Source organism: Sander lucioperca, chromosome 2 (genome assembly GCF_008315115.2).
Source record: "Sander lucioperca isolate FBNREF2018 chromosome 2, SLUC_FBN_1.2, whole genome shotgun sequence".
Lineage (NCBI taxonomy): Eukaryota > Metazoa > Chordata > Actinopteri > Perciformes > Percidae > Sander > Sander lucioperca.
The window spans coordinates 11695539-11715056 of NC_050174.1; the positions used below are offsets into that span (position 1 = coordinate 11695539).

Genomic DNA, 19518 nt, shown 5'->3' on the forward strand with positions numbered 1-19518 from the left:
TCTATCACATTGTGAAGGGCAATAAAGGTTTTCTGAATGAGAATGTGAATCTAAATAGATAAAAACCTGAAGCTCTTGGCAGCCAGGCTAACAGTTAAACGTTTACAAGTGGCCTCAGACAAAACATTGCTAATAAATTTGACAAGTAGAAATGTCACTAAGCCGTACATGCAATCCATCAGTCTATAGTCACAAGCAAGTATATTATTTAACTCTCTGTTAAAAGAAATACAGTTTTGAATAAGTATTTCACAGACGTAAGTCCTAGCTGGTCAAATATAACTTAGTGTGTGCTTGTGTCGTGTGTCTTTGGTGGTGTCATTCAGGATCACACCCCTTTCAAGCAGGCCGTCACATCATCTCAGCAGTTTCCTCTTTGCTTGATGTGGTGTGCCACATTGGAGCGGACAGCTTCATTTCCAGCAGCACTACTGTCCAGTCTGCCTCTGAGCTGTTTCTTATCATTGCACTCTAACAACACAGACAGAAGTGGACGGAAAATCACGTCATCAACCAGCCTGTCAAAATCTTTGGCTTTGCCTTCTCAGTGTGATGCTATCCATCCATTCAGAAAAGGGTTTACACACATCTAGTCCCAAGAGGGACACAGCAGAACAGAAAAGGATAAAAGTTGTTCTATTTTTACACCACTGTTAGGCTGGAGAGCACCAGGAATACACAGTCACATAGGAGGTTTACATTGCAACTTCTGGCTATTAAAAGACTTAAAGTGGCAAATTTATGCAATAAAACTTATTTAAACCGGCACTCTCATCTGGTCCAATACGCAAACATAGAGATTTGAACTTTCTTGTATGAATACACACACAGACAAATACACGTTCACTTATATACATACATGGACTTATATTAATTTCCTGGAGACTTACCCTAACCTACCTAACCCTAACCTTTACAACTGAACCAAAGATCATCTTTTTCCCAATTGTGGACACACCTTTTTGTCCTCATTTGGACAAGCTATCCCCAATTAACTGTTTTTTGGTCTGTAATGGGTCCCTGAAGGTAGCCTAAGTCAGGATCACACACACACACCATGATGTCCCACAGGTGCGAGGCTGAGACGGAGCGTTGTAATGCACATTCTCAGGTTGCACTTGAATATTTAACCATCTTAGCGAACACCTCTCACACACCAACACACAGGTGATAGTGTTACATTTACACCTCTTCCCATTTCCTTCTGCAGCTCTAAAAGTCCTGTCAAAATAATGCATCTGCCAAAAGAGTGTCTGAGTCAGACTTACTCAAGCTAACTGAAGTTCAAATGTCACGTACATTCAAAATATCAAACGCTTGCATCATACGTATAAGCTGCAGAGATATCTTCTCTTTTAACCTCCTTTTGTTGGCGTTCACCACAATCACTGTCTCCCGCAAGCCCACAAAATATTAAATCCCCTGCAAAATTCAAAAACATTTTCCAGAAGCTGACATTAAAAATAGAGGGTTTGGTGAAAGTCACAACACTGATGTTGTAGTGTTTTACAATGGCAACGCATTCTCATAAATGGGTTTGTATGATATTGTACGAAAACCTATGCACAACAATTTGTATGATATCCTATGAAATTATGACCGCCGGCTGATCATGTGACGCCCGGTCCCATGACAGTTAAGTTTAGCAGTCTTTACAGTTAAATTTAGCCGTGAGAAGGTTACTGTGAGCTGGGAACCCGTCACTGCGAAGACGGTCCTTTCAGTGGCTGTTTAGCCGACAAAAGTTGACCGTCATGCAGCCACTAGAGTTAAGTTTAGGCACCAAAACAACTAGTTAGGATTAGAAAAAAGATTGTGGTTTGGATTAAAACACCAGTCCCTTTAAGTAGTACTCCTGTGACGCGAACAAGTGAAAGTCTTGTGTTTTCCCTGGGACACGAGCTCCGCTCCCCTGCTTGAAAGTCCTGTGTTTTACACGGACCAGAGCGCTCTTCAGCAGCAGTCAATGTGGTGTATACACCAATAAATACTTGGAATACATACGAATTACAGTGCATAACTTTTTTTAGCTATATGTACGAATGGATCATGAGAACAGCTTGGCGATAGTCGATTGTTCTCTCTTTTCATCTAGCTGGCCATCGGGTGAATCAGTGTATATTTCATTTGCAGTTCACTATAACGATGACTGATAATGGTGCTTACACACCAACCAGACGGCCGACTGTCGGCAGAAAAGGCAGTCGGACTGATCAGTCGGGTCCCCGAGGTCCAAAAAAATGCCTCAAAACACACTGAGGCGACGCCGACTTGAGCATACGCTCTGCACGTAATACGTCTCCATAGCAGCAGGCGGCGCTTCTCTGTATTGTTTCCCAGAAAATGAAAACCGGCAGCTGATAGGACGAACGCGTCACGTGGTTCTTTTTTCTCCGGAAATTCACAGCCAGACTGTCATGGCGGCTTGTTCAGAATACAATCTCATATTGTACTAAAATAGTTCACCGAAACGTGTTTCTGAAAACATTTTAAGCGAGAAATAGGCTGAATCTGTCTTCATTTCAGATCGACAAAGGTCAGTTTAAAAGATTTTCGTCAGATTTTGAGAGGCTCATCCGCTCGCCATTTCCGGGTGAGTCCCGACTACCCTGTCTCCGACTGAACATGTCGGGTCGGCCAAAATAAAGGCCGACAGCTCCTCCAATGGACGACGGCGCGGAACACACCGAACAGACTCGAGTCACCGACCTTGCCAGACTGTCCGACGGCTGATAATCGGCTCTGTGTGTCAGCGCCTTAACACGTATCTGTCTCTGTGTGTGTGTGTGTGTGTGTGTGTGTGTGTGTGTGTGTGTGTGTGTGTGTGTGTGTGTGTGTGTGTGTGTGTGTGTGACTGACAACACGTATCTGTGTGTGTGTGGGTGGGTGGGTGGGTGGGTGGTAGAGATTAGTGGGGAGCCTTCAGCTGCTGGTCCAGGCTGGAGGTTTGGCGATAGGCCAGCTGACGATGATCAGTGCATTGCGGTTAGCTCCATGTTTATCCCCTCTGCCTCTGCAGTCCAATTACAGCTGTGTTTCTTAAACTATTACTACTCTTGTATGAATCACTACAATACTAGTGTTTTCTTTAGACTTCTTACCATCTACTTTAATATTGCAGAACTTTGATGCCAAAACCCTAAACCTCACTCCTCCTTTTGTATTTCTGATTATGACCTTCAGGCTTTTAAGACTCTCAGATTAAAAGACTCACAAAAGACAAACTACTTTTATCAACTGTGAATATGAGAAGAAAATAGATCTCTTTTGATCTAAAAAACAGGATCAGTATTGTGCTGTCATCATACGTCTTCAATTGGCAGCTGTATTGTTTTGATGTTGTGATGCCTCTCTTCCCTCTTTCTGTGTCTTTACAACTGATTTGTCATATAGCCTGAGTCACACTGACTTCCAGAGCAGTGGCACAAAGAGCTTCTTGTGGTTTGACAGATCTCGCATGAAGACCCGCGACATGTCTGATAATACCGTGATTGCACATAGGTTATCATTCTGATCTTTTCTCACGCCAGCTGGCAAAATGGTGGCGGACATGGCTCTGCCCACAATTACTTCCTCCTGTAAACAAGCTGGTCACTGATTTGAATTGAATTGTGAGAATTTTAGTTACTATGTAAATCTTCTTATAAAGTCAATCTTAAAAACCATAAAGCTGAGACTCAAAGGAAACAGGCTTTCTCCTGAAAGTCTGACAGGTTGACTTTTTTAGCGTCTCCACATTGGTTTGGAAATCATGGGAGAAATGAGCTTCATGTGCCCCATATAAACCTCGCTAATAGTTATCGTTCAAACAACTTTTTTTTTTAAATTAGAAAACATATTTAGATTTGTGGATTTTCAAGAGCAACCAGGATATTGCTTCTAAAAATAGGTTTTGCTGTTGATTTTTGTTTTGTAATTTTTTAGTGCCGTGAGCACAACGTGCCATGACATTGTATTCACCTCCATTGTACTGAGATGATATCTCATGTCTTTAAATGTTGCATGACTAGACACCATCACAGGTAAGAGTTTTGTAATTTAGGTGAACTAACCCTTTGAAGTTCAAAATGTAACATGAATGTGTCAACACTTACAGTTCTGCCAGTATTTAGCACCTGCAGTTTGGAACACCATCCCCTCAACCGCTAACACTTGTGTTGTATTACACTCCGGTGGAACATTATCCTTCATTACAAGCTCCTCTGACAGCATGAACAAAAGAGCAGTAGACTCATCTGACTAATGACACTATCATCTGACTGTCAGTTAGCTCTAATGGTTTCCTCTGTTGTCCACAGCTAAAGCTGATGAACTATGTACATTTCCACAGTGGGGCCAATACCAGTTTGGCACTGTCATGGTTGACGCAGGAATATGTTTAATCGGCCCCACAGTAGCCATTAGACTAGAGTCAACGTTTTGCCAAGCCACACTGTGGGTGTAGTTTTTAAAACATTATTATTATTTTTTTAAATAGGGTTTTGACTCTGATTATTCAGTTCAACAGGATCATCTGTGTCTTGGAAACTAAATTAATGAGTAGGAAAAGTTGAAGTAATGGCTGTGGAACGTGTTGACTCACTATGTGCACTGCATTTCTAGGTTGACCAAAAAGCGATCCTTTTCATTTGATAAAATATTGATGTTGTGAGTAGCCGGTTTCGTAACAAAGTTACTGGCTGCAGATTTTTACTATCATAATGTTACCATGGTGATATGTTCAACATCCAATAAATCAATCAACATTTCAAACACAGTGAAGTAAACATTTCAAGTTTCTTAGTATTAGCTGTAGAGCTGAACATGTCTTAACAGTGAAACCGCAGCTGTCAAACTGTATCAATCACCTGCTCTGAGCTTGACTGGTGTATCAGCTCTGATTGCAAAATGTCTCAGAGAGAATCACAGTGTTGTGTATAGAGATAATGAGTTGCATAAGGAAATAAGAGAGACTTGGCTAGCCCAGTTTTGCCCTGTAGTTGTTGAACCAGGCTGCACTGATTAACAGCTCTGGAGACAGTTAGAGGAAGGGCTGTGAAATGTGAGAGAGCAGGGGATGGATCCTATATCGACCAAACACATTAGTTAAGCCTGACACATCATCTCTTCTCATGTTCTCCAACTCCTGCATCATTGTCTTCTCTGGATATTTGCCACCTTTTAATCACACTGTCTTTTCGTTGTCCTCCCTCTCTCTTCAAACATATATTAGCTCTTAACTCCAAGGGTCATTTTTCCATGTTGTTTTCTTTATGTTGTAACACTGGTCTTCCGTCCATCTATCTTCCATCCCTCATTGTCTGTCTCAACTTCCTTTTATTCTTAGGCACTGGAGGTACTATACTTTACTTTAGGCATAGATACTCCATTCTCTTCTGTGTTTAATGCCTGTTCCTGTCATTTGATAACATCAGATTCTATTCATCCTTTATTACAAAGTTTAAATCCCTAATGGCCTATTGCTATCTTGTTCCTATCCCTCTTTTACATGAAAAGTGACAGCAATACAATGATTCATTTCTGTTACCTAACTTGTTTTTGATCAATGTCAAGTTTATGTAAAAACTGTATAGCGTAATTTTCAAAACCCAAGCTTTTGTCTGAGTGTGTGCTGACCGTTAAGATTTAAGATAATTTATGGCAGCATTGCTTGTTATCTGCTAAACTCATCCCCACAACACTAAATCATGTGTGCTAGTAATTAAATACAGAATACACTACACTGTGTGGAATACATTTATTATTAATTAAATGAGACAATTTAAAAGTGAGTACCGTATAAAAATAAAGCTGTAGTTATGTTTCTAAAGTGAGAAAATCTTGTTTAACTAACAGCAATTCATCTGATAGGACATGAAATTAGCAGTGAATAAACAACTATTCTTCTAATCATGACAACAAAATGCTTTGATATAGCTTTTCTCACATTACTTTCTTACATTGTTAATTAAAAACAAAAAACGGAAACAATGCAGTCAAATGACACTAAAATTGTAGAACATTGTAAACGCTAAGATACTGAGAATGGTTTTCCCGGGAAGAAAAACGTTTAAGGTGTGTGGAGTTTTTGACCACTAGTAGTGCTATAGAACAATGTTTTTAAGAGAGAGTACCTGTTATGTTTGTATTGTATAATCATGTGGGCAATGCAATACACTGCCCTGCCACCAGTTTCAGATATTCCGCTGATCGACAATTGGTGATGGTAACAAGCAAAGTAGCAATGCAACAGCAAAGAAGACTGCAAACTAGGGAACGTGATGTAAACAATGCATGATTTACATTTGAAAATGTTTTATGAGGAAGAAAATATGTATATTAAACTCTTTTGTTAGACCTCTTGGATACACAAAATGTATATTGGTGAGAAACACTGAATGCACACATAACTTTGTTTGTTTACAAGACAACTCCACAGGGCACCTAAAAGATTTTGCAATGTAAACCACCCAGTCTTTTACTGCTTTTATTTGGAAATATACCACTAACCTCTTTTAGTTAAACCTTTTGGCAAACACTGATATATCATATTACAATAAATATACATATTCCTTTTATAAAAACAAAATAAATATCAATAAGTTAATATATTCAAGATTTCATAAATACATTTCATATGTATAACCTTTTCCATGTAACATATGTGCTATACAGTAGACAGAATGAGTCTGCTGAATCATCCATTGTGTCTGATTTCAGTCCTTTAGGTTCAGTATCCATTGAAACATTTAAAATCACACTGAACATATTAGTGACGTAAGGTGTGAACTGTAAAGGAAATTGTGGATAATTTTGATTGAGGAGGAGAAGAAGAGGATCTTTGCTTTGGGGTAAAAACTGTAGACGCCACCTCCTCTACTTATTAACTCCTTTACCGATGGACTCAAGTCACATGGCCACACATAATGCCTGAAAGTTTGCTCACAAAGAGGTAAATCAGAAGAAAAAACACTCACTTCAACACAAAGCATGACACCAGCTCACACTCTACACACAACCACATTTCCTAGCAGAGTGCTTCCTCACAGTGTGGTAGACGAGGTTGTCGTCCAGAAACGAGAGGTCATCATCAAATGCTATTGGCCGACAGCAAGCCTGAGGGGGCGTGTCTTTAGGAGGAAGCCTCCTGTTGTGAGCGAGGTTGTTAAGGATTTTGTCGTAGTTGGTCTCAGACTTCCTGCAGGGTCCGGAGCAGTACCTGAATATCATTTCCTCGCTGGAGCGGTAGCCCAAACCGAGGTCTGTCACATTAAGGTGGATCTGTTTGAGCACACAGCCCTGTCCTCGTCGGTTAGCTCTTCCTTCCCTAACCTTCCTCCCTGTCTCCCCTCCTCTAGCTCTTCCTCCTCTACTCTGCTGGCTCGCCCCCTTCTTCCTCTCCCGTCTGTGTCGAGTCCTGCTGCTCAAGTCTACTTTGGAGGGGGAGGAGGTGGATGAGGACACGGTGGATGAGGAGCGACGTATTCTACTGATGGTCACTTTGATGAAGTCCACCACATCTTCAAACTCACTTGGGAGGGGCTCCTCCATTGTGTCTGAAACACATTAAGAGAAATGGCACTCTTATAAGGGCGTATCAGCACATATTGTTTCACTTTAACTCATTACTCTGGCTATTGAACCGATGGAGTGTGTCTACACACAACAACACATTTAAATGCAGAAATGGTACACATTGTTTGTTTTTTTTAATTGCAGAGGAATTCCATTTGAACTGATTCATCCAAGTTACAACTGTTCTTATTTACGCGCCAGACTGTTGTATGTTTGAGTGGACTAGTTGAATTAAAGATACAGCAGCCACTACATAGCCTGATAGCAAATACCACTAGAGCTAAAATAATTAACTGATTAGTGGATTGACAAAAATGTTGTCAACAACTATTGCTATTTTTAATATTTACAGAAAACATTCATTGGTTACAGTGTCTCATTTGTGAAGATTTGCTGCTTGTGTTTGTCCTTTGTGATTAATAAATTAAGCATGATGAGGTTTTAGACTGTTGGTCAGACAAAACGAGTCATTGAATATGTCACCTTAGGCTTTAGGAAAATGTAACAGGTATTATTACATTTACACTAACAATTATTCAAAAAGAATAATTTGATTAATCAATAATAAAAATAATCGTTAGTTGCCCACCTACTATCATTTAATTCTGTCCAAAACTGATAAACATTTCTAATATGGGTGTTGTACACTGTGGGAAAGGTATGTAGAAAGTAATAACATCAAAATCCACTAGCTCTGAATGAGGCAGGCCTAATTGGTAGGAAGGTTAGAGGCCACCATTGCAAATGTTTCAATAACTCTTGTTGTTAATAAGTAAATAAGTTGTTTAGTAGGCCTATCAAATTCAGTTTAAGCATTGTATTTTTGAAAATTGGCCAATAGAGTGAGTGACCAGCATGACATGTTTCCAATTTAGGAGGTAATTCGGTCAAAACGTTTTTTCTGTTAGACACAAATAACAAGGTCATTATATATATATATATATATATATATATATATTTAAATTTTAAAATTTAAAATAAAAATAATTAAAAACTCAGAAAGCCTGCTGGGTGCAAATTACTTCTTATGATGTTTTGTGGACACTTTGGACACTCCATACAAAAAACCCAGGCTCTTACATTTTTCCCCTCCAGCCAGCGTCTCTTCCCAGTCCGTTATGTCCGCTTCAGCGCGGCTAATGCCCGGGGAAGTGACAGACAGGCGGATCTGAACCGGCGGGAGCTCCAGGGGACTCTCTGCGGCGCGCCCTCTCCTCTTGGAGGACGTGGACTGCGGTCGGCTCCGGAGAAGCCGGCTGGCGTGCACGGCGCTCAGCAGTATCAAACAAATGGTCAGGCTATCCCATAACTTCATTGTCCACTTCAGTCCGACAGAAGGACATGGCGCGATAAAAAATCAACAGGTATCATCTGGCAAACGCGATTAACAACATATTGAAGACGTCCAATAGTTGGAGAGGAAAAGGTGGGGCGCAATCATCGGCTCGGGTTCCAGCCACTGAAAATTGGCAAGATCAATGTGTTAATGCCTGCGTACTGTAAACTGCACGCTATTGCCAGATGGCAAACGCTGTGCAGCGTGGCGCAACATCCAAGAAGGCTCGAAAGCAAAGGCAGAAGCGCAAAAGGAAAAGCAAAGACTTCCCTCTGAAGTTGTTTGCAAATCCATCGACGCTTGGAAAACAAAAAAAATACTCCCAGTTTACAGGCTACAGGTTTTCATTCAGTGCGCACGATTCCTCTTGCACAATGCAGTGACTCTTGCACATCCCCACTCACCATCAATCCTGAGCCGTGAGGAGAAGGAGAGGTCTACAGGAGAGATGGGAAGTGCTCGTGACGTCTGATGGTCCATCCTCTAGGCCTACTTCTTCCTGTCCCCACCCATGCAGACTTCACAGAGGAATGGAATCTATATTCATGATTGAACTTAAGGTCCAGACAGAGTTGGTGAGGGTAGAGGAGTTATGTTATAAAAGAGGCTCAGTCTGTGTACTCAGATGGCTGAGAGGGAGAGAGAAGTTTCACACTTTCCACTATCAATAGTCTTGATTTCCCATCCTGCTTTTTGTGTTTGGTTGACTTTGGATGGGGGACATGTTTCTAATCAGCCAGTCAAAACAGACTGAGTGGATTGTGTTGCTACTTATAACCACAGTGAGCTTGAAATCATGTTTTTTGGCAGTTGATGAGCAGATTACATCAAGGAAGCCTGAGCTGATATTCATTACAGCAACTGGGTGTTTAACTTGGGGAATTTTGACTGTAGAAAACATTATTTTGGTTTTGCTTAATCCGAGATGTAAAGTGTCATTTCATCAGATTTCTTTGTCATGACTTTTAAACAACGTTTTAAAGACGATGATGAATGGTGTTGAAATCTGTGGAATTGGCTCATGCCGTATATGGATCAGCGTACTGCACATGTGTTTTGTGAGTGATCCTGTTAAACAAATTAAACTACTGCAAACTGCCTTTGGAAGCCTGGGTTGTAAACCAGCCACAGTGGGTGTCAATAAGAAACTCAGAACTTTACTTTAAATAAAGCTGCAGATTCTCTTCTTCAGTGAAAGAATGGCAATGAGTAAATTCCATCTTCTTATGTATTCATTGTGTCAAGTCACATTGTTATCCATCTCTGTCTTTTTCATGATTTTTATTCGAGAGCACAACAAGGCAGAGTGAGTGTGTGTGTGTGTGTGTGTGTGTGTGTGTGTGTGTGTGTGTGTGTGTGTGTGTGTGTGTGAGTTTAATGATGAAAACAGAACAAAGATGAGTGGAACTTTTCTGATGTGAAACTGGTATAATTACTAATGCACACACACACACACACACACACACACACACACACACACACACACACACACACACAAACACAAACAGACACCCATCCGAGCAGAGGGGATCTCTTTTCGAATTTCCTTTCGCGAGGTTTCTTCCCATGTCTGTTGGGTTGTTCTATGGTTTGTGGGGAGATGTTCCTCGTCTTCTTAGAGAGCTTGGGCTGGGCACTGTTGCTGATCTAAGTCTGTAAGGCCCATTAAAACACATTCAGCTACACAAATAATCTTGAAGAAAATATACATAAAAATTATGTTGTTGCATGTTTGTTGGTCAGTTGTTGAAAGTTTTAAGTTGCACTACAGTTGTGTAATATTAAAAACTTTGTTTGATGTATAAATCAGAGGGCAAGCACTCTCTCTCTCTCTCTATATATATATATATATACCCTATAGCCTGAAAATATAAGTTCTCTAGTTAGGCTGGCTCAACTGATTTTGTATGTTGGTCTATGTAGTGATTTTTGTCTGGAGTTACATGTTGGTCATCCAAAGATAATTCAATTAAAAACCCCTGAATATTTCTTTCAGTTACATTTTGCAGGTTTACTATGAGTCAAAGATGCTTAAGGCAAGGAAGGTTTATTTAGTGCCACAGCACCTTTCAAACACAGCCTAAATTCCATTTTTTATGGCAAAGAAATGCATTAGAATATTTGAAAACACAATGAAGAGAAAACATCTCAATTAGAATAAAATATAATCGTCAAAATTATGAGTTGACCCCTCGGGCCTTGCAGGTCTGCTTGGAAATCCATGCATGTCTGAATGCTCATAATGGACCAGGAGACATTTTAAAATTGTTTTGTGTGGCATATACTTGTTTCTTAGTGTCAGCTAATGGTGGCCCATGCACTTATTCAAGTGGTAAAAAAAGAGTTTAAAGGCCAGATGGAGAGAAACAAATGAGAGATGAACAGAAACATTGTTGAGGGATTTTGCTTCCTTCCCACGCTGTATTTATTACTATAAACAAGGCCGAACGTGTCAAGGTCTCTTCTTTCAATAGTAGTTAGAATATGTTTATTTCTTTTTAGCCAGTGCCACAGTTAAACTAACTGAACTCAAACAGCTGTAATGTTTTGAGACTTTTTGTTCAGGGTAAGCAGAACAAATACTGTATATATTTACAATAATGTTCAGTATACCACATGTTCAGTTATATGGACATGACCAGGATGACTTCAGTTATCAGGTCCTAAGACACATCGAATGCCTGCAAACATTTGTTCTTCTGCAGTAAATGATTATTGTGGATAAAATGTACTGCTGTTCTGGTGCACACAAACAGTTTTTCCAGCAAAATTGTTCCGCTGTTTGCTCTCCAGCAGAACTAAATAAAGCTGTTTCCTCTATGGTAGTTTAACTTTACAAGGTTGATGTGAAATACATACTGTATATCCGTATGTGTTTGTGCAGTATATGTAAATGTATAAACACACATGCACGTCCATGCACCCTTGAAGTGTAGTGTTTCATGATGAATCATGTTTGTGTCAGTGCATGCTAGCCACATTGTATTGTAATCACTTGACTACACCCAACATGCAAAAACCATTTGAGCACAGTCATACAGAATAACAGTGGTCTTCCGCTTATGTTTTTAGAAGTTAGACTAGTAATCATTCAGAAGAGGCTTCCCTTTCCACTGAACTGCTCACTTAACTGTATGGAAATATCTCATCCTCAAGCAATTACACCATTGCAAGCAGCAAATACACCAAACAGATGTCCATTCCTCTTTTTGCAAAGCATGAGGGCTAATCAGGGGCCAGTCTGCAATTGAATCAGCCATTTTTGGGGCTCAGTTTGACTCACATGCAACACGGGTAATTGCATAGGTCATTTCACCCGTCATTATCGGCCAACATGAAACTGACCTCCCTGAGTGGCTTATGGGTGGGAGGAGTTAACAGCCTGAATGGACGTCTGATTTGAAACACTGCTACTGGTTTAGTAATTAGCTGGAAAAAGAGTATCGCGACTCTCCACACTGACAGGGAGAGTGGGGAGATTGGTGATAGTCCTGTTTTCTACATTTACATGTTTTAATCTCATACTTGTTTTTAGCTGAGCTAGAGGAATGACAATGTTGGTCGATTAGTCCAGACTGAAATATCTCAACAACTATTGGATGGATTGCTATTAAATTTAATACAGACATCCATGGTCCCCAGAGGATGAATCCTTATGACTTTGGTCATAACCTGACTTTTCATCTAGTGCCATCGTTAGGTTTTATTTTTAAATTTCTCCAATACTTTGGTTAATGACTAAATACTTGAATAATTAATGGCATTCCCATCAGCCTCTGCTTTTTGTGGTCAGACCCACCAATCACTGCGTCGCAGTCCACTTGTAAAGAACAAATGAAATGCCTCCTTGCACCGCTGCGCGTGCTCTACTCCTCCCGTGCATGAGCCTGAGCTCAATGGACATCGTCGCAGCATTGCTAACAGTAATCATGTTTGTTTTAAACATTTGGCATGATAATATTAGGTTTTAGGTATCAGGTATTAGGTTTGCTTACCAGTGAATGAGACTTGAAGTAAAATTTCTCCGCTTTATTCTGAAGCAGCGATGCAGCGGTGCTTGTACAAGTCTGTGTTTGGGGGGAGCCCCGAGGGCAGGGGGAGGGGTTAGATGGAGCCTCGAGGAGATGCTACTTTTAAATCTTGCTAGCTCTTTAACATTCTCAACCCTGCCTTTAAAGAAGGCTTAAAACTAGCGATTGAGACCATAAACTCATTATGAAAATGTTTATCGAGGTAATAAATGAAGTGAGAAGTAGGGTCGTCAGTTTGGAGTCGCCCCCTGCTGGAAACTAGATAGAATGCAGGTTTAAGGCACTTCCGCATTGGCATCACTTTTTAGACCCGGAAACTTTGTCCATTATTTTTAACAGTCTATGCTAATTAGCAAATGTTAGCATACTAACTAACTAAAAAAAAACTCTAAACATCAGCATGTAAGCATGATAGCATTTTGCTCAAAGCACTGCTGTGCCTAAGTACAGCCTCACAGAGCCAGCATGGCTGTAGACCATTAAGGCCGTTTTATGGTTGTGTGGAGGCTCCACGCAGAGCTTTCGCTGTAGTCTACGTAAGTGGCCTGATGTTTATACTTGTGCGCTGGTGTGTGTGTCGAGCCGGCATGTGTGTGTGTGTGGGGAGTGTGTTAGAGCGAGGGAGAAGTGAGAGAGTGACGGCGATTAGCTTCAGAGCGAGTACCGACTCTAGAGTCATAGTGAGAGAAACAAAGTGTCTCCCCTGTGTTTTCTGACCACGGTGAAAAATCTGTAGCAGGAAAAGTTAACCCTCTCCTTGATTTCATATTGTTTATAGAGAAGGAGAACCAGGAAATGAGTCAGAGGAAATGCAACGCTACCAAGCCATGGCCGAGCGACGTGCGTCGCTGCGACGTGTAGTTACATTTTTCGAGAGGTGCACGTCAGGCTACGGCGTAGGGTCCGGCGTAGACGCAGAGGGGTCTATGGGGGTACGCCGTCGATTCGACGCAGAAGCATGAAACGGCCTTTAGTCCTGTGTAACGTATGCCAGGGCAGGTAGATAATATCAGCCAGCTTGTTAATTTCCCCAACAACTGCCAGAGTTATGGCTCAGGGCAGGATAAAGAGTGATCCCCTTTAACCCCTCAAAGTCAACTTTAACTGTGGTGGACTCTTTGGATTCACTTAATTCAGGTTGGGACTTCAAGTTAACATTTAGAATAGGATCTACAAAAATAAGAAAATAACCAAACATAATTGCCCAGTTATTAGCAAATCAATTGGTATATACCCTTGATTTACTTTGTCATGGTACTTGTAGGACATACACTTTTTTTATAGGGTAAGTAAGTAATAAGAAGTTGCCTTGCTGATGATTTTGTTGAATACACATGGGTGGTGGATGGATCATTGTGGGGAGCCACAGTGGTGCTTACAATGTAATCCACACCATGTGTATTCTGGTGCTGCTGGAGCCTCGGGGTGAGAGTGATCAGGCTATGAGAGCTGTGAGAGTGGATGTCGTCTGCTAAAATAAACCACTGGGAGTTGGCTCTGAAATGTTGAGATGGGGTCAAATAGACCGTTTACTCCATGTTTGTCTCCAGTTTTGTAATGAGTATGACATTATTGCCCGCTAGATAGATGTGTGAAACCTAAATGTCTGATTTCCGATTGAGAACATTACATTCAGTGATTTCTAATGCAGATTAGAAACTGGGTTGAAAACACTAAACATTCCAGATGTGCCGACTGCTCACACACGTGCATGTATAGGACTTTAATGCTGCCACTGTTTACCTTATTACACATTTACAGCAACAGTGGTGCTCACACCAGAGAGTAATCCTTTCTGTTTTTTTTCTTATTTTATCTTTTGTTTTAAATACAACAACTTAAAGACTGAATGAATGAATGCAATTTTGTATTCATTGTTATGATTATTATAACAATGTGCAATGTGGTAATAACAAGAAATCTTTGCTTATTAGCTGCCTGCAAGTAAGAAAATGGTTACAGCCTGAACCACCTGCGGTAACAGACTTTATTGAAATTATGAAGGATATCTATGTAATGAAAAGACGCAAGTAAGCAGATTTTAGACAAATTGGGATACATTGATTCAATACATTAGTGCCATTGAACCTGCCATTTTTTTTAATTTATTTTTTTAGGATGTAATACAATTAACTAAAAAATGTCCCTACCACTATCATCTAAAGGAAACCAATGTATGTGATTATTTTGTGTGTGTGCTGTTAACAAGATGTACAGTATCTTCTCCAGCCTGTGCCCAGCATCTTCTTAACTGTTTTTCTTCAATATGTTAACATGTAAAACTGATTTTTCTAGGGGTTTTGTGGGGTATGACAGCAGAACAGAAATGTGTGCAAAAGAACAAACTTACTGATGCAAATAAAGACTAAAATCAATTTATCTTGATATTTTCAGTGATCTTTGCAGTGTGGTGAGAAAGAACAAATTAGTTCGCCAAAAATCCAAGAAATCATGTCACATGCCTTTGACTATACGCTGTTGTTTTTCTCACTGAGAGAAACAATTTTCTAAACCACTCATCTGGTTTATTTGCTTGTTTTTAATTGAATAAAAAGTAAGAAATACTGTATTTATTTGGACATGGCTAGTATGACAGCTACCTTGTGTTTCCCTCTTAGTTTTAGTAAGCTTGTTTCCAAGAAATAGAGAAAGATGGACTGGTTGTTTGTGTGAAAATATAGGGTTTGGTTTGGGCTGGCTGCACCCGCCAGTGCATGGGTTTCTCTTTCTGTTTCTCCTCAGTCTCTCCGTCATGTGTTGTGTGTTTGTGTTTGTCCAGGAGATGGAACCAGTGAGTTTCCCTTTAGGTTGTTACATTATCGACATCCCTGAAAGCTCTCCTCAGTTTGGTGCTCAGTATGTCAGTCCACGCTGCTGATTTGAGTTTTTGAAAGTTACATCCAAAGAAAACAATTCTGTCGCTGAAATTGTTTTATGATTCCATAAATACAAAACAAAGGCTACAACAGGATCATTTAATATCTAACTTGTGTCTGAACAGTGAAGTACTATCAACTGAATTAATATGTAACACTATGATTATGTGTCATTGTTGAATTTCTTTCAAGTGTGTCACAAGCTCCAACTGCCAACCCTGGACCTAAAATATAAAAGAGGGCATTGTATCAGTGATAACCTTAGTTTCCTGTTACATATTTTAAATCCACAAATTGAATCCTGATAGAGGGTAAACTTAAAATTAAATGTTTTAGAGCATCTTCCTTTTGTCCACAAGTGTCTCTAAAACAGTGATGATTGTATCTCAATCTGACCTCTGCAGAGGTGTACTGATCTGGCTGTTTGTATAATATTTTGTGATTTGTTGATAGCAGGTGAAGAAACCTCATATTTAGTCTCTGTGACTCAGAGTGTATGACTACATGTGTGAATACAAGTTTCATATGTGAATGTGGAGAAGAAAGGAAGCAAGCTGAATGGAAATTAAGACAACTCTGCAATGTACAATAAGACTAATATAATGTATTTGTTCTGAAAGTCTCTGAGTATGATTGGTGTGATTGTCTTTTTTGTTTTTTGTTTGTTTTTGTTAAACGTATTGCTGCATATCATAAAGTCGAACAACACCAGGAAATAGGTAAACATAAAAAAGACTTGTAATGCAGCATTTATACATAGTATTATTATTTAGTTGATTGTCCATAATGCAGATATAAGGACATTTTAAATCTTTATTGATGTAGAGATTTTTTATATAATTATAACCTCTCCTATGAAGACATTTCATATGATTACATGTGTTATGTTATACTGTCATTGCATTGTTGACAAATACATTATTTGAAGTCAAAAATATCCTTATAGCAATTTGGTATGTAACTCACTGCTGTCGGTGTGTGTCTGTGTGTGTGCACACTATATAAATGCATGGATATGAAATTAACAATTAGAGCTGACATGTCCTAACCTCACTCAGATGAAATCATGTCTTGTGAGCTATATGTCTTAGATAGATGTATTCACCTTCAATCAGTCTTGGCCTCTATTACCATTCCACTTTTACAATACATGCTGTCAGAATGGGTGGTATGGCCTGTGCTACTGCACTGATGGAATCATTATAAAAAAATGACTATAATGAACATGTAACACTACTTGAGGGGTCTTTTGTAAATTCCTACTTGGAAATACTTTTTAGTAGCTGACAGTGTGAGTCAGGGCAAAAATGTTGGATCAGAATTAGATAAAAGGATTTTCATGTATTACTTATTCTGTCCAAATTGATGGTTTGACTAATTATTGGATCTTATGTACTCATTTTGTATGCAGGTAGAATATTTCTGGCTCAGAAAATTAAGTCTAAGTAAAGGACTTTAAGTAAATGGCAGAGTGAAAATGAAAATGGCTAAACAAATCAGCTGGTTACCTGGCTGCTGGTTAGATATTGTTTTATTATATAACATAAATAATACTTGCACTTTATCAATGTTAATAGTGTCCCTATCTGGTACTATTTTACTTTGGCCCTCCTGGGTAAGAACAATGCCTTTTTGGATGAAACGCTGCTCTCTCTCTGTCTCTCTCTCTCTCTCTCTCTCTCTGTCTCTCTCTCTCTCTCTCTCTCTGTCTCTCTCTCTCTCTCTCTCTCCCTCTCTCTCTCTCTCTCTCTCTCTCTCTCTCTCTCTCTCTCGCTCACACACGCACGCACGCGCGCGCGCGCGCACACACACACACACACACACACACACACGCGCGCAGGCATGTGCAGTGCACATAGTAAGTTTAAACATACTCAGACCACTCCTCTCATTCAAACTTTACTTCTTTGTTTCAGGTTGAGGCCACACTTTAGAACACATAATCAGCTCGCCAGTTGTCACATATTGATGAGTACAGCAACAGATTAATTAATTAACATGAATCAATGATTCATTGTTTTGCCTTCCTTGGTCATTGTCACATACACACACACGCACGCACGCACGCACGCACACACACACACACACACACACACACACACACACACACACACACACACACACACACACACACACACACACACACCATTGTATGTTGCCTGAGCGGCTCCCCTGCTTCAAGACATGCTCTCCATCTGTGTCCAGTGTGCGGATTAGAGGCTCGTTATCCTCTTAGCTCTAAATGGCCCCACGTTCATGCACTTCGCTGTCCTTCTCATCTGCTGTTTAAGACCGGAGCGTGACACCAAAGCGAGATGTATGCGTAAAAATGATCGTGCCCATCATTCAATTGTTTTAGTCGTTGCGCATTACGCGCTTATTGTCGGGACAACCCTCTCCATCGTCTGTCAGCGCGCCTGTTGCAGCCGTGGCTGTCTGTCCGTCCGTTAATGTTTCCAACTTAATGATCTTTTGCAGACTCTAATCTTATCAGTGTCAAACCGTAGCTGCCCCTTCTTCTGGGCATTCTTTTATTTTGCCTGTCTTCGGATGGCTTTTGCGCCAACTTCTGGATAAACTGGGATAAAAGAAAACGATTTTTATCAGAGTAAACTTTTATCAGCAAAGGGGTTAGTTACATTTACAGTTACAGGCGCGTATGAATGTGTGATAAAATGAACATTTGACCGTTTTAAATTTTCGACCTGAAGAAGAAATGGAATCTACATGTAAAGAGAGGAGTCTTTTATACTTACTTCTCTTTGCAATATGCACAGCCAGCATTTGCTTTTGTGCAAGAAGATCAAGTCCTCGGAGATCTGGTGAGTTTACCCGCTGACCTTTATACCAGATTTCTAATAACAATAATGATAATACTTTATAATGAAAAATTGTGGATGAGGGCAGCATTAGTGTGTGCTTATTTTTCTATTTGTTTGATTACACCAGTAGCCTAAAGCCAGCTTTTACACTTTGTCACGTCACATTTAAAACATATTTTAGCACCAATTCACAACAATCTAAGTGACCATTTTAAACTTTTTAAGTCCTTTAAAATCTAGATTATGGATATAAAGGCTGAAAAATATGAACTTTGGTTGTTTGAAAACCCTAAACCCTGTTCATACAGCGTAGAAGTGGTTATTCTGCAACAAAAGCTCCAGAGCAGCATGTCACTTAGGTCATTTAAAAAAAGGTCCCCACCCCTCTCTCTGTGAGGCGCGTTTAGTCACTGAGCAGCCGCACAAAACTACATTTTAATCATAATCGGTGAGCTAGAAATTATACGATAACTGTCATTTTCACACTTTAAATTCTGATAGGTTTGAGGCAGGACATTTATGGCTAAGAAGGAAATGCCATTGTTTGTGTTAATAAAAACTGTCCACATATTTTAAGAATTGTACAAAATATGTAAACATTTGTCAACGAAAGAAAGACAGGAAAGTAAATATTCAGCTTTAGACCAACAACACACACATCAACACATTTGCCAATGCACTCCTTTTGGCAGAACCCCCCCCCCTGTCTCTACCTTTTTTTTGATATCCAGTCACCCTGAACACTTTTTCCATCCCAGTTTCTTTCCTTTTCCTCCTCTTTCCATCACTTCCTTTTTCTTTCGCTGTCAGTCTTTCTGACTCTGTCGTATTTCACCCTCCCTCTTTCGGACCCACAGGCTAGTCTGTCAGCACAGAAAACTAACCACAGTTGGGACTGC

General features: G+C 40.0%; 2 protein-coding genes and 1 long non-coding RNA gene across 5 annotated transcripts in view; 1 reads left to right on the top strand and 2 right to left on the bottom strand.

Moving 5' to 3' along the window:
* The window catches only part of LOC116056551, a 112683-nt gene that overhangs the window by 18785 nt on the left and 74380 nt on the right, over positions 1-19518 (bottom strand). The gene's annotated exons all lie outside the window — the stretch shown is intronic.
* On the bottom strand, positions 5721-9750 carry LOC116056550 (glial cell line-derived neurotrophic factor-like). The gene is made up of 2 exons (XM_031308692.2): positions 8635-9750; positions 5721-7535 (listed from the first exon to the last, which is right to left on the bottom strand). The coding sequence occupies exons 1-2, from the start codon at positions 8867-8869 to the stop codon at positions 6988-6990; spliced, it is 783 nt and encodes a 260-aa protein (XP_031164552.1). The 5' UTR covers positions 8870-9750; the 3' UTR covers positions 5721-6987.
* LOC116056546 (pikachurin) overlaps positions 18016-19518 on the top strand; it is a 29861-nt gene continuing 28358 nt past the window's right edge. For 2 of the 3 annotated variants that reach the window (XM_035992464.1, XM_035992466.1), the window contains exon 1: positions 18016-18619. In XM_035992464.1, coding sequence (XP_035848357.1) covers positions 18514-18619 — 106 coding nt within the window. In that variant the 5' untranslated portion in view covers positions 18016-18513. The remainder of the gene's footprint in view (positions 18620-19518) is intronic. The other variant, XM_031308680.2, reaches the window with a different exon arrangement.

Coding starts and splice junctions, on each gene's coding strand:
- LOC116056550 (XM_031308692.2), bottom strand. CDS start 8,869: ATGAAGTTATGGGATAGCCTGACCATTTGTTTGATACTGCTGAGCGCC. Junction 7,536..8,634: donor GCTGGCTGGAGGGGAAAAAT/GTAAGAGCCTGG, acceptor AATGTGTTTCAG/ACACAATGGAGGAGCCCCTC.